Raw genomic sequence first — 26813 nt, 5'->3', positions numbered from 1 at the left:
TGGCCACTTCAGCGGGAAAAGGATAACGGGTATCCTTAGAACGTTTAGAGAAACGCTTGTCTGGATGAGCGTCGTGCTTCTGGATAGATTCTCTGAAGTCAGAGTGGTCTAAAAAAGCACTTAGTTTACGCTTGGGATACAGGAAATGGAACTTCTCCTGCTGTGCAGCTGCCTCCTCTGCTGAAGGGGCTGGGGGAGAAATATCCAACAGTCTGTTAATTGCCGATATAAGGTCATTAACCATGGCGTCACCATCAGGGGCATCCAGATTGAGAGGGGCCTCAGGATCAGAATCCTGAGCACCGTCCTCAGTCTCATCACAGAGAGACTCTTCTCGCTGAGACCCTGAGCAGTGAGATGACGTCGAGGGCCTTTCCCAGCGAGCTCGCTTAGGCTGCCTGGGACTGTCATCTGAGTCAGAGACTTCAGCCTGTGATGCTTGAGACCCCCCTGAAGTACGGATTAGATCCAACTGAGGGGGACCGGAGAGCATAGACACAGCAGTGTCCATGGTCTGAGTAACTGGCCTGGCCTGCAAGGTCTCCAGGATTTTTGTCATAGTCACAGACATTTTTTCAGCAAACACTGCAAAGTCTGTCCCCGTCACCGGGGCAGGGTTCGCAGGCGACTCTGCCTGGGCTACCACCACAATAGGCTCTGGCTGACGAAGTGCCACTGGGACTGAACATTGCACACAATGTGAGTCATTGGAGCCTGCCGGTAGATTAGCCCCACATGCTGTACAAACAGTGTACACAGCCCGTGCCTTGGCAGCCTTGCGTTTTGCGGATGACATGTTGCTGCCTCCTCAGAGCCGTACAGGGTGTCCAGCCAAGAAGCGACCTTACAGTGCACTATATAAAAATATATATATATATGGTACCCAGAAAAAGTACACTAATATAGCACTGAGGCACTAGAGGGGCCAGCACTACTGTGCTGCTTACCGCCCGCTTAGGAGCGGTGTGTGGTCGCCAGAAGTCCGTCCAGTCTGGGTCTCCCAGAGCCTGCTGCCTTTCCCCAGCCAGACCGCATGTATAATGGCTGCCGGCGTCCTTGTGGAGAGGGGGGGCGGGCCCTGGGCGTACACCGACGAAGAGCGGGAAGTCTGCTTCCCCCTGTGCCTAGTGAGAGGGCTGGAGCATGTAAATAAGGCTCCAGCCCTCGGCGCTGCCGATTACACAGCGCCTCTCCCCTACCCTGATTGACAGGGTGGGGGCGGGAACGAAGCGGCGCTAGGCCGCAGAAGCCGGGGGCTATAGTTAGAAGCGCCGCCGCCGTAAAAGCGCGGTCGGCGCAAAGTCCCCGGCGCACTACAAGTCGCAGCTGCGCCGCCGCTCCAGGAGCGGTCGGCGCAGCAGTTCCCAACATATAACGTCACTCAGCAAAGCTGCAGTGACCTAACCCCAGCGCACAGCGCTACTGTCCCCGGCGCACTACAACGCTCAGCAAGCCCTGAGAGTGTCCGTGCCTGCCGGGGACACAGAGTACCTGAAAGCTGCAGGGCCTTGTCCCTGAACGGCACTCCCGCTCCAAATCCAGCAGGTTCTCTGGGTCTGTGGATGGAGCCCGGCCCCAGGGCTTGGGGGCCGGTAAGATCCCACTTCCACAGAGCCCTCCAGGGGATGTGGAAGGAAAACAGCATGTGGGCTCCAGCCTCCGTACCAGCAATAGGTACCTCAACCTTACAAGCACCACCACGGGTGAGAAGGGAGCATGCTGGGGGCCCCATATGGGCCCTCTTTTCTTCCATCCGATATAGTCAGCAGCTACTGCTGACTACAAACAGTGGAGCTATGCGTGGATGTCTGACCTCCTTCGCACAAAGCCGAAAACTGGTGAGCCAGTGATCCCACTGGGGGTGTATAGCCAGAAGGGGAGGGGCCTTACACTTTTTAGTGTAATTGCTTTGTGTGGCCTCCGGAGGCAGTGCTATACACCCAATCGTCTGGGTCTCCCAATGGAGCGCCGAAGAAAAAACGATATCTGGACAAGCCTGGTTGTTCTGGACTGCCTCCCTGAAGTCAGAGTGATCCAGAAACGTACTCAATGTACGCTTGGGGACCTGAAACGGAACTTCTCCTGCTGAGAAGCTGACTCCTCAGGCGTAGGAGTGTTTTTCACAGACGATATGCTGTTAACTCCCCCGAACAATCAAGGAGGGTATATAGCCAAAATACAAAAGTGCGACCGAACAGTGCAATGTATAGCGTACAAGCATATATCTATATGTGCATTTCGGCACTAGTGGGGTCAGCACCACAGGTGCTGCTTACCGCCCGCTCACAGCGGTTGTGTGACCATCAGAATCCCTGCCAGGGTCTTCCCAGACTTGTCTCTTTTCTCAGCCACAGAAAAAACTGACATGAATGGCTGCCGGCGTCCTGTGTAGAGGAGGAGGCCGTGGGCGTGCCCCAGAAAGTGCGGGAATCCGGTTTCACACTGTGTACAGTGAGAGGGGTGGAGTATGCAAAGCATGCTCCAGCTCTCAGCGCTGCCGTGCTGTGCAGCGTCACGCCCTTACCCTGACTGGCAGGCCTGTGGGCGGTAACGAAGTGAGACTAGGCCGCAAAAGCCGGGGACTAGAGTGAGAAGCGCGGCCCGGCATATAAGCCCTGGTCGGCGCGGAAGTCCCCGGCGCACCACAAGTCCCAGCCGCGCCTGAGATAAAAATGGCAGCGGCGGTTAGCGCGGCAGTCCCCCAATACTCTAACACACCCAGCTACGCTGTAGTGTGCGATGGCACCAGTGCGGGCAGCGCCGCCGTCCCTGGCGCACTAACACACCCAGCAGTGCTGCCGTGTGTCTGTGCGCGGTCCCCTTTATGGGGACACAGAGTACCTCAATCGTAGCAGGGCCATGTCCCTGAAGATACTCAGCTCCATGTCCAGCAGATCCAGGGGCTGTGGATGGAGCACGGTCTCCTGTGCCTGGAGACCGATGGGATCCCACTTCACCCAGAGCCCTAAGGGGATGGGGAAGGAAAGCAGCATGTGGGCTCCAGCCTCCGTACCCGCAATGGGTACCTCAACCTTAACAAACACCGCCGACAAAAGTGGGGTGAGAAGGGAGCATGCTGGGGGCCCTAGTATGGGCCCTCTTTTCTTCCATCCGACATAGTCAGCAGCTGCTGCTGACTAAACAGTGGAGCTATGCGTGGATGTCAGCCTCCTTCGCACAAAGCATGAAAACTGAGGAGCCCGTGATCCCACGGGGGGTGTATAGGCAGAAGGGGAGGGGCCTTACACTTTTAAGTGTAATACTTTGTGTGGCCTCCGGAGGCAGTAGCTATACACCCAATTGTCTGGGTCTCCCAATAGAGCGACAAAGAAAGGTTGTTTTCTCTTTATTTGTGATGAACCATCTGTGGACCAGTGTTTACTGAAAATTGAATCACTACAGAGGGCTGAAGAACAGGCAATAAAGTTGGTATCCGGTATCATCAGCACATACTTCTCGGGTGCTTCATTGGAGGACACACGAGACCAAGGGTGTATGCTACTGTCACCAAAAGGCTCATACTAAGAAATACACTTAAAGGGAACCTGTCATCAGAAATGTGGCTTTCAACCTAAATGTTTCCCCCTCTGCAGCTCCTGGGCTGCATTCTAGTAAGGTTTCTATACTTTTTGTGCCCCCTTTTAAACCAAAATAAATACTTTATAAAACTGTACCTTTCGGTTTGAAAATCTTGTAAATCGTCCATGGGGGCGGGCCGTGTGGCGTCCGTTGCTGTATCTTACGCCGTCCCCCATGCTTCAAATCATCCCTCAGGACGCCGCCCACTGCGCCCGAGGTCCCGTGCACGCCGGGACACCTAGTGACGTGGTCGCAGGCACGAGGTTATGGGCGGCGCTGTGATTGCATCGCAAGTGCCCGCCCATACTCTCGTGCCCGCCCTTTCCCCCACTGCCTCCAGCGTTCTGCGCCGGCCCGACGTCACCTCCTTCCCATCGTACCCTGCAGCAGGAAATAGATGGGAGGAGCGGAGCAGGCCACCACAGGAGAAGCGGAGGATCTGAGCAACGTACAGAGGGGAGAGCGCGCCCACGAGAGTATGGGCGGGCACTTGCGATGCAATCACAGCGCCGCCCATACTCTCGAGCGTGCGACCACGTCACCAGGTGTCCTGGCGTGCACGGGACCTCGGGCGCAGTGGGCGGCGTTCTGAGGGATGATTTGAAGCATGGGGGACGGCGTAAGATACAGCAACGGATGCCACACGGCCCGCCCCCATGGACGATTTACAAGATTTTCAAACCGAAAGGTACAGTTTTACAAAGTATTTATTTTGGTTTAAAAGGGGGCACAAAAAGTATAGAAACCTTACTAGAATGCAGTCCACGAGCTGCAGAGGGGGAAACCTTTAGGTTGAAAGCCAAATTTCTGATGACAGGTTCCCTTTAATAAAAAAAGTCGTCTCCTCCCCAGCAGGCTCCCCGCCGACTGGCAACATGCTCAGGATATCTTAGTATCATGTAGGAGGCAGACACAGGTATAAAGTCTGTACCGGTTTCTGCCTACGGTCTCTTCTAATCTTTTATTCTTTGTTCCTTTAAATTTGGGAAACAGAGGGGAATGGCCTCTCTTTGGTCCCGACATAAAACTGAGAGTAGCGTCTGCTGGGGCTGAAGTCGTATGCAGGCTCATCTGCATGACACGACCATTTGTTGATGCAGTCAGCATTCAGGGGCTTCTGTGGACGATGCTTGCCCTTTGTCTCCTGTCCTCCAGCTCCCCAGATTGTGCATTATATGGAGTGAAGGGAAGCAAAGGTCCAGCCTCTTAAGGATAGGCAAGTTTAGCCCCTTCCCTGCAGCGTTCCACTAGCTCCCCATGATTTTTGGCCAGCCTTCCCTGCAGCCGATGTGCTAAAGTTTTTTCGGCCTTGGCCTCATGCCTTTTTAGGTGCCATCACAGAGACTCCACTGTCCATGCTGCAGGTACCAACTTTAGGGCCCAGCCGCCTCCTTTGCGCCTCCACGTCACTCTAGTGATTCCGCTGGGCCTCTAAATTAGGTTCCGGCATCTAATGCGGACTGGAAAGCTCCCACGCGCCTACACAGTTCCTGGGCGTTGCCCCTGGAGCAGAAGCCCCCCCAAAGTAAGAACTGAATTCAATTCGGGCCATGTCCCTGCTCTTACAATTAATCAGGATTGAAAGCGGGCTCTCTTCCCAAGGTTCAGCCTGTGCCTTTCCTGCTTCATTTCTCCCTGGGCATCGCCATATTTGCTCTGCACAATGGCTGCCCATTTAATAAAGCGATAGCATGGGCATCCTCCCTCTGCTTCATGTCCTGGAGCATCGTTCTCCTCCTGGAAAGGGGATCCTCAGTATCCTCCCCCATGGCTATTGGCTACCACTCCATTTTATTATTATTTAGCATTATAGCGCCATTTATTCCATGGCGCTTTACATGTAAAAGGGGTATACAAAATAGGGACATTTACAATAATCATAAACAATACAAGGCACAAACTGGTACAGGAGGATACAGGACCCTGCCCGCGAGGGCTCACAGTCTACAGGGGATGGGTGAGGATACAGTAGGTGAGGGTAGAGCTGGTTGTGCGGCGTTATATCAGACTGAGGGTTACGGCAGGTTGTAGACTTGTCGGAAGAGGTGGGTCTTCAGGTTCCTTTTGAAGCTTTTCACGGTAGGAGAGAGTCTGATATGTTGTGGCAGAGCACTCCAGAGTATGGGGGAGGCACGGGAGAAATCTTGGATGCGATGGTGGGAAGAGATGAGAGGGGAGTAGAGAAGGAAATCTTGTGAGAATCGAAGGTTACGTGCAGGTAAGTACCGGGAGACTAGGTCACAGATGTAGGGAGGAGACAAGTTGTGGATGGCTTTGTATGTCATGGTTAGGGTTTTCAAGTGGAGTCGTTGGCCAATGGGAAGCCAGTGAAGGGATTGGCAGAGGAGAGGTCAGGGAGTAGTGGGGGGAGAGGTGAATTAGTCGAGCAGCATAGTTTAGAATAGATTGTAGGGGTGCGAGACTGTTAAAAGGGAGGTCGCAGAGCAGGAGGTAGCAATAATCCAGGCGGAAGATAATAAGGGCTTTTGCACTAGGGTTTTTGCAGCTTTTTAGGACTGGGTAGGCTATCTGCCCCTCCAGGGTCTGATGCTCGCTGGACCCACCAGTTCCTACACACTTACATGGCAGATTTCAGCAGCTTCAAGTGATTTCATCATCTCCATATTTCCTAGTCTGCATTCACCATCTCGCTCCCCCTCGCGTGCCTAACAATGTGCACACGAGCACAGAGTAATGATTCCATAAATTAGGCAATTTAGGAAGTCAGTATCCATTTCCATGAGGCTGTCCACTCTCATTTTCCCACTGCATCAGTTCCATCTTCCTGTTTGCAGCACTTTCCTTCGGCTTGCTCGCTTCACCACCATCATGGCCCCCCCTGACATGCCACGTGGATTGTGGTCATCATTGACTGAGGTCCTCTCCGATTCCTGTTCATTGTCTCGTTTTTTCTAGGGATGCTGTTCGTCATGGTCTGAGCAAAATGGTTTTCTTCCATAAGATATCCGCTTGTCAAACAGATTTTTATAAACTTCGCTGACTGTCATGGTGTCTTCAAGATCTGTTCAGACTACTGATCCACTCTGCCCAATAACTTCTCTGGTGTCTGTGACCGACGCAGGAAGACTCAGGCATTGACCTGCAGAGTGGTAGTTCATAGGCAGACCATCAAGAGTTAATATCTTCTAGTCTGCTTGTTAGTCTCCTTTGATCACATGTTGTGGGGGAGCAAATCACATCTGCTCAGCTTCTATATATGCTGGCTGCATCCTTCCACCTATGCCAGCTATAGTTTAACTTAGCTGGTCAAGGTAAGGTGTTGTGATCCAGACTATCTGGTGATTGTGGTACTTGTTGCTCAGTTCAGTTGTGGAGTAAACCTTGTTCCCTTTTGTTGCTACCTTTCTGCTCTTGCTTTTCTATCGATTCTCTCATTGTCTATTCCTGTGTGTTTGAAGTGTGTCAGAGTTTTGGTTTTCCCTTGTCTGTCTTTTTGTGTTTCGATCTCACTCCTGCTCCTTCCTTTCCTGGTGGGAGGGGGGGGAATCAGATCAGTTCTAGTCAGGAGCTTACGATTAAAGATTCTGTATGGCATGCACTCAGTCAGGATAGAGGTGCTGGTAGAGGGGATGAGAATCCCACGTAGTCAATAATTCTAATCACCGCACACTCAGAAGTAGTTTGCAAAAAGTGTTCAAAGTTTATTTACAAATGTGGTACAGGGCAGTAGGTGGTGTCGGGAATTGAGTGACTAAAACTAGCCAGGAGCTTAGGCAGGTACGTGACTCAGGCATCTCCACAATCAGGAGTATCCCTGAGGTTAGGCATAGCCTAGGGTCCCCTAGAAAGAGGGACAGAATAGCAGCCCGTCTCTCGCTTTCCTACAATCACCTCATCACACCGCTCGCCAGACTGACATCCGTTCCCTGAGATGTCCTTCATCTTTCCCTCTCTGCTTCTACATTAGTGTCCTGGGATTGATAGTGGACAGAATCCATTTTTCTCAGTTCTATACCAGGTCCCTCTTCTCTCTCGTATTCTTGCTCAATTGTTGGATTCTACTACCAAGTGTCAGACAATTTACGATCTGGTGGCGGGTCTCTTCCCTCCTTCGACTAGGCGCCTTTTAGCCTTCAAATTATTTGCAGATTGTGACGACGGGCATCAGTGTCCTTGATTGGGGACAGGGCTTCTAGAAGTCCATTGTGCAGGGACAATGGAAAAATCATCGTCTATCAATGTCCTGCAGTTTAGGCTACAAAGATGGGCTACATTTTTTTTAAGTCAGTATGTAACGGTATGGGAAAAATGTAACAAATAAAGGACACTAAACTAAAATTGGTTTCGCTCGGTTTTTGCACAACACATTAATCATTCCTGTCTCCAATCGGCGGCAGCTGTAACCTGGTCCCGTGTCCTCTGATGACACTGACGAGAAACGATGGCACGACAGTCTAGATCGGTTCGGGTATCACTACATGTGTAATGTCACCTGTACAGGAAAGAAAGCCTCTTCATGGTGGCTGCAGTATTATACACGTCATCTTCATCTAGATCCATCACCTAGAAAAAGGAGAGGACAGAAATGAAGAGTAAGCAAACCTTCCTCAGTGGTCACAAGAGGAGGACCCCCCACTTGTCACAGCAGCCCCTTCCCCCAGGTTCTCAGTCATAACAGCAGACACCCTCACACGGCGCTGCTTAATACTAATCCACCCCTATATTCAGCTGGCAGACACATTAAGACCCCCACCCTTGACCACAGTGAAGTTTTCCTTTCCATGTACTGGTCTCCTGCGCCCTATAATGGCCATTTTGTCTTATTGCGAATTATCAGCTAGCACTGATGGGCGGGGAAGTTTCACATTTCCGTTCACGACCCAATTGTTGCATAGCTCAGAGCAGTTATTTCTTTGTTTGAGGTACTATATAAATTGATCACATGATGTAATAAAGCAGAAACTCCCAGTACACCAGAGAGCAGTGTGTGCTGTACCGATTTCCAGAGCGCTCGTAAAACAAATCTTATTAATTTGGCGTTCCAAAGGCATAGAAGGAGTGCATTTCGCTCACAGCATCCTAGGTCGAGAGGATATCTTGTGCTTTTCCCTGCCTGGCAGCAGCCTTTACAGATCCGGCTCTATGCATTTTGCACAGGATTGAAACAATCAGCCTCAAATCACTTACCTTTGTATGAATCATATTTTTTAAAATCAGTGCACAAGTGACAAGAAGGGAATTTTGTTTACTTACCGTAAATTCCTTTTCTTCTAGCTCCTATTGGGAGACCCAGACAATTGGGGTGTATAGCTTCTGCCTCCGGAGGCCACACAAAGTATTACACTTTAAAAAGTGTAACCCCTCCCCTCTGCTATACACCCTCCCGTGCATCACGGGCCCCTCAGTTTTGGTGCCAAAGCAGGAAGGAGGAAACTTATAAATTGGTCTAAGGTAAATTCAATCCGAAGGATGTTCGGAGAACTGAATCATTAACCAAAAGAACAATTGAACATGAACAACATGTGTACACAAAAGAACAACAGCCCGAAGGGAACAGGGGCGGGTGCTGGGTCTCCCAATAGGAGCTAGAAGAAAAGGAATTTACGGTAAGTAAACAAAATTCCCTTCTTCTTTGTCGCTCCATTGGGAGACCCAGACAATTGGGACGTCCAAAAGCAATCCCTGGGTGGGTAACAGAATACCTCGATAAAAAGAGCCGGAAACCGGACCCCTCTTACAGGTGGGCAACCGCCGCCTGAAGGACTCGCCTACCTAGACTGGCATCTGCCGAAGCATAGGCATGCACCTGATAGTGTTTTGTGAAGGTGTGCAGACTCGACCAGGTAGCCGCCTGACACACCTGCTGAGCCGTAGCCTGGTGCCGCAAAGCCCAGGACGCGCCTACGGCCCTGGTAGAATGGGCTTTTAGCCCTGAAGGAATCTGAAGCCCCGATGAACGGTAGGCTTCAAGAATCGGTTCCTTGATCCACCTAGCCAAGGTTGACTTGGAAGCCTGAGACCCCTTACGCTGGCCAGCGACAAGGACAAAGAGCGCATCCGAACGGCGCAGGGGCGCCGTGCGAGAAATGTAGATTCTGAGTGCTCTCACGAGGTCTAACAAGTGCAAATCCTTTTCACATTGGTTAACTGGATGAGGGCAAAAAGAAGGCAAGGAGATATCCTGATTGAGATGAAAAGGGGATACCACCTTGGGGAGAAATTCCGGGACCGGACGCAGGACCACCTTATCCTGGTGAAAGACCAGGAAGGGGACTTTGCATGACAGCGCTGCTAGCTCAGACACTCTCCTAAGTGAAGTGACTGCCACTAGGAAGGCCACTTTCTGTGAAAGGCGAGATAGAGAGATCTCCCGCATCGGCTCGAAAGGTGGCTTCTGGAGAGCCGTCAGCACCTTGTTAAGATCCCAGGGTTCTAGCGGACGCTTGTAAGGTGTGACTATGTGGCAAACTCCCTGCAGGAACGTGCGGACCTGCGAGAGTCTGGCTAGACGCTTTTGAAAAAACACTGAAAGCGCCGACACCTGTCCCTTGAGAGAGGCGAGAGACAAACCCTTGTCCAATCCTGATTGAAGAAAGGAAAGAAAAGTGGGCAATGCAAACGGCCAGGGAGCAAAACCCCTATCCGAGCACCAGGCTAAGAAGATCTTCCAAGTCCTGTGGTAGATCTTGGCGGACGTTGATTTCCTGGCCTGTCTCATGGTGGCAATGACATCTTGAGATAACCCTGATGACGCTAGGAGCCAAGACTCAATGGCCACACAGTCAGGTTGAGGGCCGCAGAATTCAGATGAAAAAATGGCCCTTGAGACAGCAAGTCTGGTCGGTCTGGGAGTGCCCACGGTTGCCCCACCGTGAGGTGCCACAGATCCGGGTACCACGACCTCCTCGGCCAGTCTGGAGCGAAGAGGATGGCGCGGCTGCAGTCGGACCTGATCTTGCGTAACACTCTGGGCAGTAGTGCCAGAGGGGGAAATACATAGGGTAGTCGAAACTGCGACCAGTCCTGAACTAACGCATCTGCCGCCAGCGCCCTGTGATCCTGAGACCGTGCCATGAATGCCGGGACTTTGTTGTTGTGCCGAGACGCCATTAGATCGACGTCCGGCGTTCCCCAGCGGCAACAGATCTCTTGAAACACGTCCGGGTGAAGAGACCATTCCCCTGCGTCCATGCCCTGGCGACTGAGAAAGTCTGCTTCCCAGTTTTCTACGCCCGAGATGTGAACTGCGGAGATGGTGGAGGCTGTGGCTTCCGCCCACAGCAGAATCCGCCGAACTTCTTGGAATGCTTGACGACTGCGTGTGCCGCCCTGGTGGTTGATGTATGCGACCGCCGTGGCGTTGTCTGATTGTATTCGGATCTGTCTGCCCTCCAGCCACCGCTGGAACGCCTGTAGGGCTAGATACACTGCCCTTATCTCCAGAACATTGATCTGCAGGGAGGACTCCGTCGGAGTCCATGTTCCCTGAGCCCTGTGGTGGAGGAAGACCGCTCCCCACCCTGACAGGCTCGTGTCTGTCGTGACCACAGCCCAGGATGGGGGCAGGAAGGATTTTCCCTTCGACAAAGAAGTGGGAAGAAGCCACCACTGAAGGGAGGTTTTGGCTGCTCTTGACAGGGAAACGTTCCTGTCGAGGGACGTCGACCTCTTGTCCCATTTGCGGAGAATGTCCCACTGAAGTGGACGCAGATGAAACTGCGCAAAGGGAACTGCTTCCATTGCTGCCACCATCTTCCCTAGGAAGTGCATAAGGCGTCTCAAAGAGTGTGACTGACCCCGAAGAAGAGATTGGACCCCTGTCTGTAGTGAACGCTGTTTGTCCAGCGGAAGCTTCACTATCGCTGACAGAGTATGAAACTCCATCCCGAGGTAAGTCAGGGATTGGGTCGGTGTCAAATTTGACTTTGGGAAATTGATGATCCACCCGAACCTCTGGAGAGTCTCCAGGGCAATGGTCAGGCTGTGCTGGCAAGCCACCCAGGAGGGTGCCTTGACTAGGAGATCGTCTAAGTAAGGGATCACCGAGTGGCCCTGAGAGTGCAGGACCGCCACCACTGTTGCCATGATCTTGGTGAAGACCCGTGGGGCTGTCGCCAAGCCGAAAGGCAGTGCCACAAACTGAATGTGTTCGTCCCCAATGGCGAAACGCAAGAAGCGTTGATGTTCGGGTGCGATCGGCACTTGGAGATAAGCATCCTTGATGTCTATTGATGCTAGGAAGTCTCCTTGTGACATTGAGGCGATGACCGAGCGGAGAGATTCCATCCGAAACCGTCTGGTGCTGACATGCTTGTTGAGCAGTTTGAGGTCTAGAACGGGACGGAAAGATCCGTCCTTTTTTGGCACCACGAACAAGTTGGAGTAGAAGCCGTGACCATGTTCCTGAAGGGGAACGGGGATCACAACTCCTTCTGCCTTCAGAGCATTCACCGCCTGAAAAAGTGCAGCGGCTCGCTCTGGGGGCGGAGATGTTGTGAAGAAACGAGTCGGAGGACGAGAGCTGAGCTCTATCCTGTAACCGTGCGACAGAATGTCTCTCACCCATCGGTCTTGGACATGTGGCCACCAGGCGTCGCAAAAGCGGGAGAGCCTGCCACCGACCGAGGATACGGTTTGGGGAGGCCGAGAGTCATGAAGAGGCCGCCTTGGTGGCGGTGCCTCCGGCGGTCTTTGTAGGCCGTGACTTAGACCGCCATGCAGAAGGGTTCCTCTGGCCCTTCTCCGACCTGTTTGACGTGGAGGAATGTGACTTGGCCGAGGGCCGAAAGGACTGAAACCTCGATTGAAACTTTCGCTGTTGAGGTTTGTTTTGTTTAGACTGGGGTAAGGACGAGTCCTTTCCCTTGGATTGTTTAATAATTTCGTCCAATTGCTCGCCAAACAAACAGTCGCCAGAAAATGGCAAACCGGTTAAGAATTTCTTGGAGGCAGAGTCTGCCTTCCATTCACGTAGCCACATGGCTCTGCGGACTGCCACCGAATTGGCGGATGCTACCGCTGAACGGCTCACCGAGTCCAGGACGGCGTTCATGGCGTAGGACGAAAAAGCCGACGCCTGAGAAGTCAGAGACACAACCTGCGGAGTAGCGGTGCGTGTGACCGCAGCAATCTCAGACAGACAAGCTGAGATAGCTTGGAGCGCCCACACTGCCGCGAATGCCGGAGCAAAAGATGCTCCTATGGCTTCATAGATGGATTTCATCATGAGCTCTATCTGCCTGTCAGTGGCATCCTTGAGCGATGAGCCATCTGCCACTGAAACCACAGATCTGGCCGCCAGCCTAGAGACTGGAGGATCCACTTTTGGACACTGAGCCCAACCCTTCACTACTTCCGGGGGGAAGGGATAACATGTGTCATTAAGGCGCTTAGTAAAACGCTTGTCCGGGTATGCTCTGTGCTTCTGGACAGCATCCCTGAAATTAGAGTGATCGCAAAAGGCACTCCGTGTACGTTTGGGAAACCGAAACTGGTGTTTCTCCTGCTGTGAAGCCGCCTCCTCTACAGTTGGAGTTGGAGGAGAAGAAGGGAATTTTGTTTACTTACCGTAAATTCCTTTTCTTCTAGCTCCAATTGGGAAACCCAGACAATTGGGTGTATAGCTACTGCCTCCGGAGGCCGCACAAAGTACTACACTTAAAAGTGTAAGGCCCCTCCCCTTCTGGCTATACACCCTCCCGTGGGAGCACGGGTCCCTCAGTTTTAGTGCAAAAGCAAGAAGGAGGAAAGCCAATAACTGTTTCAAAAACAAATTCAATCCGATAGACAATATCGGAGAACAGAACTTATCAACATGAACAACATGTGCACCCGAAAAACCAATACCCTAAGAAAAACAGGGCGGGTGCTGGGTCTCCCAATTGGAGCTAGAAGAAAAGGAATTTACGGTAAGTAAACAAAATTCCCTTCTTCTTTTTCGCTCCTAATTGGGAGACCCAGACAATTGGGACGTCCAAAAGCAGTCCCTGGGTGGGTAAAAGAATACCTCGTGATAGGGCTGTCAAGCAGCCCTTTCTTACAGGTGGGCCACCGCCGCCTGAAGGACTTGTCTACCTAGGCTGGCATCTGCCGAAGCGTAGGTATGCACCTGATAATGCTTGGTAAAAGTGTGCAGACTCGACCAGGTAGCCGCCTGGCACACCTGCTGAGCCGTAGCCTGATGCCGTAATGCCCAGGACGCACCTACGGCTCTGGTAGAATGGGCCTTCAGTCCAGAAGGAATCGGAAGCCCAGCAGAACGGTAGGCGTGAAGAATTGGTTCCTTGATCCACCGCGCAAGGGTGGATTTGGAAGCTTGCGACCCTTTATGCTGACCAGCGACCAGGATAAAGAGTGCATCCGAACGGCGCAGAGGCGCCGTGCGGGAAATGTAGATCCTGAGTGCCCTCACCAGGTCCAACAGATGTAAACCCTTTTCAAATTGGTGAACTGGATGCGGACACAAAGATGGTAAAGTGATATCCTGATTGAGATGAAAGGAAGATACCACCTTGGGAAGAAACTCTGGAATTGGACGCAGAACTACCTTGTCTTGGTGAAACACCAGGAAGGGAGATTTGCAAGATAATGCCGCCAGCTCTGACACTCTCCGAAGAGACGTGACCGCCACTAGAAAAGCCACTTTCTGAGAAAGCCGAGAAAAGGAAATCTCTTTCATAGGCTCGAAAGGCGGCTTCTGGAGAGCAATTAGAACCTTGTTCAGATCCCAGGGTTCCAATGGCCGCTTGTAAGGGGGGACAATGTGACAAACCCCTTGCATGAACGTGCGTACTTTAGGAAGTCGCGCTAGGCGTTTCTGAAAAAATACGGATAGCGCGGAGACTTGACCTTTAAGAGAGCTAAGCGACAAACCTTTTTCCAACCCCGACTGCAGGAAGGAAAGAAAAATAGGCAATGCAAATGGCCAGGGAGAAACTCCCTGAGCAGAGCACCACGATAGGAATATCTTCCACGTCCTGTGGTAGATTTTGGCGGAGGATGGTTTCCTAGCCTGTCTCATGGTGGCAACAACTTCATGAGATAAACCTGAGGTCCCTAGGATCCAGGACTCAATGGCCACACAGTCAGGTTCAGGGCCGCAGAATTCAGATGGAAAAACGGCCCTTGAGACAGCAAGTCTGGACGGTCTGGTAGCGCCCACGGTTGGCCTACCGTGAGATGCCACAGATCCGGGTACCACGACCTCCTTGGCCAGTCTGGAGCGACGAGAATGGCGCGGCGGCAGTCGGACCTGATTTTGCGGAGCACTCTGGGCAACAATGCCAGAGGTGGGAAAACATAAGGTAGCCGGAACTGCGACCAATCTTGAACTAGGGCGTCTGCCGCCAGAGCTCGGTGATCGTGAGACCGTGCCATGAAAACCGGAGCCTTGTTGTTGTGCCGTGACGCCATCAGGTCGACGTCCGGCGTCCCCCAGCGGCGACAGATCTCCTGAAACACGTCCGGGTGGAGGGACCATTCCCCTGCGTCCATGCCCTGGCGACTGAGAAAGTCTGCTTCCCAGTTTTCCACGCCTGGGATGTGAACTGCGGATATGGTGGATGCTGTGTTCTCCACCCACGTTAGAATCCGCCGGACTTCCTGGAAGGCTTGCCGACTGCGTGTTCCCCCTTGGTGGTTGATGTACGCCACCGCTGTGGAATTGTCCGACTGAATCCGGATCTGCTTGCCTTCCAGCCACTGTTGGAAGGCTCGCAGGGCAAGATAGACTGCTCTGATTTCCAGAACATTGATCTGAAGGGTGGACTCTTTCTGAGTCCACGTACCCTGAGCCCTGTGGTGAAGAAACACTGCTCCCCACCCTGATAGGCTCGCATCTGTCGTGACCACCGCCCAGGATGGGGGTAGAAACGACCTTCCTGTTGACAATGAGGTGGGAAGAAGCCACCACCGGAGAGAGTCCTTGGCTGTCTGAGAGAGGGAGACGTCTCTGTCGAGGGACGTCGATTTCCCGTCCCATTGGCGGAGAATGTCCCATTGTAGGGGGCGCAGATGAAACTGCGCGAAAGGGACCGCTTCCATTGCTGCCACCATTTTCCCTAGGAAATGCATGAGGCGCCTCAAGGAGTGCGACTGGCTCTGAAGGAGAGATTGCACCCCTGTCTGCAGCGAGCACTGCTTGTCCAGTGGAAGTTTCACTATCGCTGAGAGAGTATGAAACTCCATGCCAAGATATGTTAGTGATTGGGTCGGGGTTAGATTTGACTTTGAAAAGTTGATAATCCACCCGAACCTCTGGAGAGTCTTCAGTGCCACGTTCAGACTGTGTTGGCATGCCTCTTGAGAGGGTGCCTTTATCAGTAGATCGTCCAGATACGGGATCACAGAGTGACCCTGCGAGTGCAGGACTGCTACTACTGCTGCCATGACCTTGGTGAAGACCCGAGGGGCTGTTGCCAGCCCGAAAGGTAGCGCTACGAACTGCAGGTGTTCGCTTCCTATAACGAAGCGTAGAAAACGCTGATGCTCTGGCGCAATCGGCACGTGGAGATAAGCATCTTTGATGTCTATTGATGCTAGGAAATCTCCTTGAGACATTGAGGCGATGACGGAGCGGAGAGATTCCATCCGGAATCTCCTGGTTTTTACATGTTTGTTGAGCAACTTTAGATCCAGGACGGGACGAAACGATCCGTCCTTTTTTGGTACCACAAACAAATTGGAGTAAAAACCGTGACCTTGTTCTTGAAGAGGAACAGAAGTCACCACGCCTTCCGCCTTTAGAGCGGCCACCGCCTGCAGCAGAGCATCGGCCCGGTCGGGCGGTGGAGAAGTTCTGAAGAAACGAGTTGGAGGACGAGAGCTGAACTCTATCCTGTACCCGTGAGACAGAATGTCCCTCACCCAACGGTCTTTGACCTGTGACAGCCAAATGTCGCCAAAGCGGGAGAGCCTGCCACCGACCGAGGATGCGGAAAGAGGAGACTGAGAGTCATGAGGAAGCCGTCTTGGTAACGGTTCTTCCTGCTGGCTTTTTTGGGCGTGATTGAGTCCGCCAAGAATCTGAGCCTCTCTGATCCTTTTGAGTCCTCTTGGACGAGGAGAATTGGGACCTACCTGAGCCTCGAAAGGACCGAAAACTAGACTGACCCCTCCTTTGTTGGGGTTTGTTTTGTCTGTGTTGAGGTAAGGATGAATCCTTACCCTTGGAGTGTTTAATGATTTCATCCAAACGCTCACCAAACAGTCGGTCACGAGAAAAAGGCAAACTGGTTAAGCACTTCTTGGAAGCAGAATCTGCCTTCCATTCTCTCAACCACAGGGCTCTGCGTAAAACCACGGAGTTGGCTGACGCCACCGCCGTACGGCTCGTAGAGTCTAGGACAGCATTAATCGCGTAAGACGCGAATGCAGACATCTGAGAGGTCAATGGTGCCACCTGCGGAGCAGATGTACGTGTGACCGTGTCAATCTGTGTAAGACCAGCTGAAATAGCTTGGAGAGCCCATACGGCTGCGAATGCTGGCGCCAACGACGCTCCAATAGCTTCATAGATGGATTTCAACCAGAGCTCCATCTGTCTATCGGTGGCATCTTTAAGTGCCGCTCCATCTTCTACTGCAACTAAGGATCTAGCCGCAAGCCTGGAGATTGGAGGATCCACCTTGGGACACTGGGTCCAGCCCTTGACAACGTCAGGGGGGAAAGGATAGCGTGTATCTTTAAGCCTTTTGGAAAACCGCTTATCAGGATAAGCGTGGTGTTTCTGGATTGCGTCGCTAAAGTCAGCGTGGTCCAGAAAAGAGCTTAATTTACGCTTGGGATATCTGAAATGGAATTTCTCATGCTGTGAAGCTGACTCCTCCGCAGAAGGAGCTGGCGGAGAAATATCTAACATCTTATTGATGGACGCTATAAGATCATTCACTATGGCGTCACCATCCGGTGTATCTAGATTGAGAGCGGTCCCAGGATCAGAATCCTGATCAGTTACATCCGCCTCATCACACATAGATTCATCCCGCTGGGATCCTGACCATTGAGACGAAGTTGAGGGCCCCTCATAGCGAGCCCGTTTAGGTTGTCTGGGACTGTCGTCCGAGTCAGAGTCGTCACCCTGGGGTGCGTGTGACACCCCTGGAGCACGGAAGTGTTCCAGCTGAGGGGGACCAGGGAGCAATGAGTTAACAGTGTCCATGGTCTGAGTAACTGGTCTAGACTGTAATGTTTCAAGAATTTTAGACATAGTCATAGACAATCTGTCAGCAAAAGCTGCAAACTCTGTTCCTGTCACCTGGACAGCATTCACAGGTGGTACCCCCTGGGTCACGTCTAGCAGAGGCCCCGGCTGTGCAAGTGTCACAGGGGCCGAGCACTGCACACAATGGGGGTCAGCGGAACCTGCCGGTAGAGCAGCCCCACATGCGGTACAGGCAGCATATAACGTCTGTGCCTTGGCACCCTTGCGTTTTGCGGACGACATGCTGTTGCCTCCTTGTAATCTAGGGGGGTATATAGCCGAGAAAAACACCAGCGACCGCACAGTGCAAAGTATTTGCAAACACAAAATACCAAGTACACAAACGGCACAAGTGGGGGTGAGCCCTTGAGGGCTGCTTACCGCCCGCTGAACAGCGGGTATGAGGCCGTAGAATCCCGTGTCTGGGTCTCCCAGTCTTCCCTCTGCAGCTCAGCGTGCAGGCAGGAATGGCTGCCGGCGTTGTGTGCAGAGGGGCGGACCGTGGGCGTGCCCAAACAAAAGTGCGGGAAACTGCGTCCCCCTGTGCCTAGTGTGAGGGCTGGAGTATGTAAAAAAGACTCCAGCCCTCAGCGCTGATGCTCTATACAGCGTCCCGCCCTCCTCCTGACTGGCAGGTGCGGAGGCGGGAACGAGACAAACTAGGCCGCAAAAGCCGGGGACTGTAGTAATAAGCGCGGCCGTGATATATGCACGGCCAGCGCGGAAGTCCCCGGCGCACCACAAGTCACAGCAGTGTCGCAGTGCGACTGACCCCAGCGGCCTGGCGCGACCGTTCGCCCTAGTCTACCCACTCAGCTGAGCTGTAGTGAGGAAATGGCACAAGCGCAGCAGCGCTGATGTCCCCGGCGCACTAACACACCCAGCAATGCTGCGGTGTGCGCGCGTATGCACGGGGACACAGAGTACCTTGACGGAGCAGGGCCCTGTCCCTGACGATACTCAGCTCCATATCCAGCGGCTTCTCCAGGGGCTGCGGATGGAGCACGGTCTCAGTGCCTGGAGACCGGTAAAATCCCACTTCAGCCAGAGCCCTAATGGGGATGGAGAAGGAATCAGCATGTGGGCTCCAGCCTCCGTACCCGCAATGGGTACCTCAACCTTAACAAACACCGCCGACAGAAAGTGGGGTGAGAAGGGAGCATGCTGGGGACCCTGTATGGGCCCTCTTTTCTTCCATCCGACATAGTCAGCAGCTGCTGCTGACTAAACAGTGGAGCTATGCGTGCGTGTCTGACCTCCTTCGCACAAAGCAAAAAACTGAGGGACCCGTGCTCCCACGGGAGGGTGTATAGCCAGAAGGGGAGGGGCCTTACACTTTTAAGTGTAGTACTTTGTGCGGCCTCCGGAGGCAGTAGCTATACACCCAATTGTCTGGGTCTCCCAATTAGGAGCGAAAAAGAAATTTCTAGCACCTGGTTGATGGACGCTATAAGGTCATTTACTATGGCGTCCCCTTCAGGTGTATCTAGATTGAGAGCGCCGTCAGGGTCTGAGCCCTGAGCTGCGCCACCCTCTTCATCCTCCAGAGAGTCCTCATGCTGAGACCCTGAGCAGCGTGATGAAGTGGAGGAAGGTCCCCAGCGAGCCCGCTTCACCGGTCTGGGACTGCGGTCCGAGTCGGAGTCCTCACCGTGGGACCTATGTGTCACCTCAGGAGCAGATTGCCGCGCCAACTGAGGGGGATCTGGGGACGAAGAACGCACAGTGCCCTGCATCTGTGTTGCTGGTCTGGACTGCAAGGCTTCTAGTATCTTAGCAGACCATTTGTCCATAGACTGAGCCATGGACTGTGAAAGCGACTCAGACAGTTTGTCAGCCAAAACTGCAAACTCTGTCCCTGTCACCTGGACAGTGGGAACCGGTGTCTCTACCTGAGCCGGGGGTCCCACCAGTGCCTGAGGCTCCGGCTGAGTGAGTGTCACAGGGGCCGAGCATTGCACACAATGAGGGTAGGTGGAACCTGCAGGTAGCATAGCCGCACATGAGGTACAGGTTGTAAAATAAGCCTGTGCCTTGGTACCCTTGCTCTTTGCGGACGACATGTTGTTGTCCTCCAAGAGATAAGTAAGGGATCACCGTGATCACTGAGGGATATATATAGCACCAAGTTAACAGTACAGCCGAACCAGCAAATGTATACACAAAAGATATATATATATATACAGTTCGGCACTCTGGGGGGTCGAGCACCGGCAGACCGGTGTGGGTTACCAACCGCTCTGTGTGGCCACCAGATTCCCTGCCCCGGGTCTCCCTCAGCTGCAGCCAGAAGATCTCCACCGCAGAATGTGCTGAAAAAAATGGCTGACGGCGTTCTCAGAGGAGGAGGAGGGAGGCGTGGGCGTAGTCACAAAAGTGCGGGAATCTGGTGCCCCAGCGTGAGTAGTGAGGGGGGCGGAGGACAGCTCAGTGTACTCCAGCCCTCACTGTCGGCGTCATACCGACCGTCCCGCCCTTTTCCCTGACTGGCAGGCCTGGGGGCGGGAGAATACTATACTAGGCCGCAAAAGCCGGGGACTAAAGTTAAAACCGCGGCCGGCCGGCAGTGCACGGTCGGCGCGGTAGTCCCAGACCCATACCCACGCCGCAGTCGCTGCAGCGTCTGGGCCCAAGGTGCTTTATGCGCCGTCCCAACGGGGACACAGAGTACCTGTGGATGCAGGGCCATGTCCCTGACGATACTCCGTCTCCTGTCCGGCAGATTCCCCCAGGGGCTGCGGAGGGAGACCGGTCCCAGTGTCTGGATGACCGGATAGGATCCCACTTCCCCAGAGCCCCTAAGGGATGGGGAAGGAAAGCGGCATGTGGCTCCAGCCTGTGTACCCGCAATGGGTACCTCAACCTTAACAACACCGCCGACCTGAGTGGGGTGAGAAGGGAGCATGCCGGGGGCCCCATAGGGGCCCTCTTTTCTTCCATCCGATAAAGTCAGCAGCTGCTGCTGACTAAAAACGTGGAGCTTGCGTGAATGTGTGCCTCCTTCAACACAAAGCAAAAAACTGAGGGGCCCGTGATGCACGGGAGGGTGTATAGCAGAGGGGAGGGGTTACACTTTTTAAAGTGTAATTACTTTGTGTGGCCTCCAGAGGCAGAAGCTATACACCCAATTGTCTGGGTCTCCCAATGGAGCGACAAAGAAATACTGATATACAGCACATGTGAATACCACGTGCCTGTATATGGTGACATTCAACGGGCGCCGCACTCACTGGATAAAAAGTAACTTATAGGGTGTTTTGTTGCAACCATCTACACTGCCATATACAAGACTTATTCCTGTTAGCTTTGATATCAAGAGTTACCACTGCTCTGCCGAGCCGCTGAGCTCAGTGATTGGCTGCAGCGGTGATGTGACTTGTGAAGCCAGAGACTGTAGCAGCGATAGAGAGGCAGTGCTGGACCAGGATAAGGTGTGTTACAGAAATGTTTATTATTTTAACCCAGCAGAGGCCCATGGAGTTAAAAAAAAAAAAAAAAAAAAAAGTGTTACTGTGGAGGTGGCCTAAGCTATAGCTTGTTTGTTTGTTTAAAACGTAATAAGAATATCTGTGTATGTAAATAATCAAAATATACATGTAGTTGCATAATTATCTGTCTGTCTATGTTAGCCATCGCATAGACCCATAATATAATTCTAAGCTGTTTAGTCATGAAGGGGTTAACCAAAGATATAAGAAGCCAGAATGTGAAACGTGCAAGGTCTTATCAGTAGATTCGCACAGGAAGAATGTATAACAGAGATGTGTTTCATAACATGCTGGGAGAAATTAAGGAGTGGAATACTCCTTACTCCCTGTTCTAGCTTCAAGCCCGGAGTTGCATTCTGTATAATGAAGTTTTTTCCAAATACACGAGTTCAGTTGGAGACGCTGGCTCAAGGAGAGAGAGAGAACATGTCTCATGTGTTCATTGTCTGATACATTACTATCGGCACTGATATACAGCTAATACGGCACCGGTCTCTGGATACCCTGTATGAAGATACCATTAGCTATCTTTACCCAAAATCTCTACCTTGACATTACAACCAGAAAAGCCCTTTAAAATCAGAGCTAACTGGAATATTCAATGCAATAAAAAAAGGACATAAAAACTCAGCCCCTCTCCTGTCTGCAGATTGCTTCAGTGGTCAATACCTGCAAAATGTCTGGCAGGTGATTCTGGAAATGAGTGGTGAGTCTGTCCAATAGTTGGCTGAGCACAATGTCCGTCCTAGTGGAGAACGCCAGATCTCGGTCACACAAGGTGTACAGCGTAGAAGAGCAGGCCTCCAGGACCAGCGGCTCCGTGTGCTTCTCCATGATATCTTGCACTTGGGTCAAGAGGAGATCTAAATTCTGACAAGAAGGGACCAAAGTCAAGCACTGCATCGCTTTTTCCAGCAGGGACACGGTCTTACCGCTCTCACCTGCTTGTGCCATATGCTGCCTGTCTTCCCGGCAGACCCCCAAGTGTGCGTCCTCTGCTTACTCCTCCCGGGGCCTGTGTATGCCACACATCTCCCAAGAATTCGCCTAGGGCATGTGCGCTCACAGCTGCTGTTCTCTTAAAGGGCCAGCGCACCATTTCCTGGAAGTGTTTCTCAGCCTATCGATAAGTGTTACTAGGTACTTAAGGCACTCTCCCACTAGGGGAGGTGCCTGAGCAACTATGTTACCTAGTGTTCTGTTTACTAGCTAGTTAGTTGTCAGGTCCCTCTTGTCTACTATCCATGTCCACTCTCCCCTTTTCCTGATCTTGTTGGTAACCCCGGTGCTCATCTCTCTTATCTGCCTCAGCTATCTCGGTGGTCCCTGTCTACACTAGTAACTGCCTGTCCATCTTGGCCCTGCTATCTGCCTCAGCTGTCCCGGTGATCCCTGTCTACACTAGTGACTGCCTGTCCATGCTATCTGCCTCAGCCATCCTGCTGGTTTCTGTCCACACTAGTGACTGCCTTTCCTTCTTGGCCGTGCTATCTGCCTTATTCGTTTCGGTCTACACTAGGCATTGCCAGTCCACACCTGTATTCGTCATGGCCATGCTATCTGCCTCAGCCGTTTCAGTCTACACTAGGCTTTCCCAGTCCACACCTGTATTCGCCATGGGCGTGCTATCTGCCTCACCAGTTTCAGTCTACACTAGGCTTTGCCAGTCCGCCATGGCCGTGCTATCTGCCTCAGACGTTTTGGTCTACACAAGGCTTTGCCACTCCGCACCTGTGTCCGCCATGGCCGTGGTATCTGCCTCAGCCGTTCCGGTCTACACTAGAGTCTCAGCCAGTCTGCATCTGTGTCAGTCCTTGCCCTGGATGTCACCTGCCACAGTCCCGGTCACTGCCCTAGGAGTGCTACCTGGCGTCTGCCTTGTGGCGGGCGCTTAGTCAAGCCCCTCTCACTAAAGGGTAAACCAGGGATCCCCCCCATGGTCCAGTGGGTCCACTTCAGCTTGCCGCTTTACCATCACCAGCGGCGAGCGTTGCACACTGCAGTACAGACCCCGGCCTCCCACCCTTCTCACCTTCTCCAGCCGTTCTGTAGAGTAAATCTCCAGATCCAGCTGCTTCACCACCTTCAGCAGAGTTATTACTTTGTCTTCATCCGCTGAGAACTGAAAACATAAAAGCAATTAGCCAGAAAACGGGTTGTAAGACTAGAAAAACAAAAAAAAACCAAAAACCTACTTGACTTCTGAAATAGCTTTATTATACTTTGATATACTGTAAAATTTGCATTTGTGGTGCAGTTTCAGAAACAAATGGACGCGCTTTCACGAAGAATAAACACGGACTTCTCTCAGAATATTTAATTGAGACTCCGGTACCTTGGCCAGGAGATGGGGTAATGTCACAATCATGTGCCGGCTCAGTCTTAGCTTATCCTCGGACTGCATCCTCTTCTCCTTCGCAGAAAGGATCTATAACGAGAAATGGCCGCTGTCATTTCAGCAATGATTTGCAGATTAGGTTGCCAATGTAGATTCTATCAAAAAGGTAATATACTTTAATTACCAAAAATTGTGGGGTTTTTTACTTAAATTTGCTCTAAAGTGATGGCCACTAGACGAGTCCCTTCTGAGCAGCTTGGTACCTGTTGTCAGACTGACTCGTCTACAGTTACAGACGGGCAGGACGGAGGGCAAGAGGCGGAGACGTGTTACTACAAGTCACTGACAAGCTGCATGTGCCCCACACGTGGGTGTGGACTCACTGCGCAGTGGAGCAACAGAGCCTCTGATGGGGAGGTCAGACTTGACTGTCGGTAGTCACCAGGTTCCACTCCAAGATAGTCCTCAGACTGCAGTAGTTAACCCCAGGGGTCAGGGGACACGGGTACAGGGCTCAGGGTAACAGGCAGGACAGGTCAAGATCACAGCCAGGACTACATACTGGTACTGGCACAGACAGGGCGGCTGGCAACGACAGGGCGGCTGGCAACGACAGGGCGGCTGGCAACGACAGGGCGGCTGGCAACGACAGGGCGGACGGCAACGACAGGGCGGACGGCAACGACAGGGCGGACGGCAACGACAGGGCGGACGGCAACGACAGGGCGGACGGCAACGACAGGGCGGACGGCAACGACAGGGCGGACGGCAACGACAGGGCGGACGGCATCGACAGGGCGGACGGCAACGACAGGGCGGACGGCAACGACAGGGCGGACGGCAACGACAGGGCGGACGGCAACGACAGGGCGGACGGCAACGACAGGGCGGACGGCATCGACAGGGCGGACGGCATCGACAGGGCGGACGGCATCGACAGGGCGGACGGCATCGACAGGGCGGACGGCATCGACAGGGCGGACGGCATCGACAGGGCGGACGGCAACGACAGGGCGGACGGCAACGACAGGGCGGACGGCAACGACAGGGCGGACGGCATCGACAGGGCGGACGGCATCGACAGGGCGGACGGCATCGACAGGGCGGACGGCATCGACAGGGCGGACGGCATCGACAGGGCGGACGGCATCGACAGGGCGGACGGCATCGACAGGGCGGACGGCATCGACAGGGCGGACGGCATCGACAGGGCGGACGGCATCGACAGGACCGGACGGCAATGACAGGACCGGACGGCAATGACAGGACCGAACTTGAGTACAAACTGGACCACGGCTTCAGGTACACAGACAGGAACGAGTTTTAGGTATGAACAGGTTCTGGTTCAGACCAGACATGTTTGGGTTCAGGCAGGATACAAGGGCACAGGGACCTGACAACAACTCGTAGGTGAAGGAACAGACTAGACAGGAGTTGCTCAGGCACCTCCCTACAGGGGAGGGTGCCTTAAGTACCCAGTGCTTCTCAGCTATAGGCAGAGTGTACACACAGCCCCTTTAAGAAACAGGGAGAGTGCCCGTTCTCTAGGCAGTTTGCCAGGAGACGTGCACAGGCTCTGGAAGCTGTGGACTGCGGCGGGAGGCGGAACATGTGGAGTTGAGCCTGCACAGTGGCCGCGGTAGGGAGTATGCTAGCGTCCCTGTAGGGAGAAGAGTCAGCAACTATGCAGGGACGCCGCAGTCACTCCATGTCACTTCTCTGAAGCGGTCCCAACAAGTCACCATCCAATTAAAAAGGCTGAAAAGAGACACTTCGGGAATAAAAATTCTTCCAAAAGCACTTTAAAACCTTTACAAGAAACAAAAAACACCTCCAAAAAACCCCCACAGAAAGAGCTTCCTGAAAAGATTTCCACTAGGAAAACGTGCCATTTTTTATGACCTCCAATATAAAGGAAATAAAAAACTCTGCTTGTACACAGCCTTAACTACTTCTGCACCGACCAGAGCCTGTAAAATGCCAGGGCGTTCCATGTTTTACTCTGCACTGACACTATAAAATGTCACTATAGAGTAAGAAGCTTGCAGGAGCTTGTGCAGCACTGGGGTCAGTCGTGGCCAGACTCCGCGCAGAGCGGAAGATATGGTTTGTCATAACATTTGCCTTTCTGAGCAATCTCGGACTGGCTGTCCTACCTTCTTTGCAGGTCCTCTACCAACTGGAGACGTCCCTTCTGCTGCCTGTCTTATGGAAGACACGAGGATCTCAATCAGGGCGCTCTCCTCCCGGTCATCTAAGCCTAAAATCAGAAAGAAGGGAATTTTGTTTACTTACCGTAAATTCCTTTTCTTCTAGCTCCAATTGGGAGACCCAGACAATTGGGTGTATAGCTACTGCCTCCGGAGGCCGCACAAAGTACTACACTTAAAAGTGTAAGGCCCCTCCCCTTCTGGCTATACACCCCCCCGTGGGAGCACGGGTCCTCAGTTTTAGTGCAAAAGCAAGAAGGAGGAAAGCCAATAACTGTTTCAAAAACAAATTCAATCCGATAAACAATATCGGAGAACTTAACTTATCAACATGAACAACATGTGCACCCGAAAAACAAAACCCTAAGAAAAAACAGGGCGGGTGCTGGGTCTCCCAATTGGAGCTAGAAGAAAAGGAATTTACGGTAAGTAAACAAAATTCCCTTCTTCTTTTTCGCTCCTAATTGGGAGACCCAGACAATTGGGACGTCCAAAAGCAGTCCCTGGGTGGGTAAAAGAATACCTCGTGATCGGGCTGTCAGGCAGCCCTTTCTTACAGGTGGGCCACCGCCGCCTGAAGGACTTGTCTACCTAGGCTGGCATCCGCCGAAGCGTAGGTATGCACCTGATAATGCTTGGTAAAAGTGTGCAGACTCGACCAGGTAGCCGCCTGGCACACCTGCTGAGCCGTAGCCTGATGCCGTAATGCCCAGGACGCACCCACGGCTCTGGTAGAATGGGCCCTCAGTCCAGATGGAATCGGAAGCCCAGCAGAACGGTAGGTGTGAAGAATTGGTTCCTTGATCCACCGCGCAAGGGTGGATTTGGAAGCTTGCGATCCTGTATGCTGACCAGCGACCAGGATAAAGAGTGCATCCGAACGGCGCAGAGGCGCCGTGCGGGAAATGTAGATCCTGAGTGCTCTCACCAGGTCCAACAGATGTAAACCCTTTTCAAATTGGTGAACTGGATGCGGACACAAAGATGGTAAAGTGATATCTTGATTGAGATGAAAGGAAGAAACCACCTTGGGAAGA

General features: G+C 52.7%; 1 protein-coding gene across 1 annotated transcript in view; it reads right to left on the bottom strand.

Annotated features, from left to right (window-relative positions):
* The window catches only part of STAG3 (STAG3 cohesin complex component), a 550068-nt gene that overhangs the window by 239859 nt on the left and 283396 nt on the right, over nucleotides 1-26813 (bottom strand). Inside the window, 5 exon segments of the mRNA XM_075346684.1 lie at nucleotides 8033-8103; nucleotides 21898-22098; nucleotides 23261-23350; nucleotides 23564-23656; nucleotides 25723-25826. Coding sequence (XP_075202799.1) covers nucleotides 8033-8103; nucleotides 21898-22098; nucleotides 23261-23350; nucleotides 23564-23656; nucleotides 25723-25826 — 559 coding nt within the window.

The sequence above is a fragment of the Anomaloglossus baeobatrachus genome, chromosome 4 (assembly GCF_048569485.1).
Source record: "Anomaloglossus baeobatrachus isolate aAnoBae1 chromosome 4, aAnoBae1.hap1, whole genome shotgun sequence".
Lineage (NCBI taxonomy): Eukaryota > Metazoa > Chordata > Amphibia > Anura > Aromobatidae > Anomaloglossus > Anomaloglossus baeobatrachus.
This window is presented reverse-complemented; position numbering and strand designations above follow the sequence as displayed.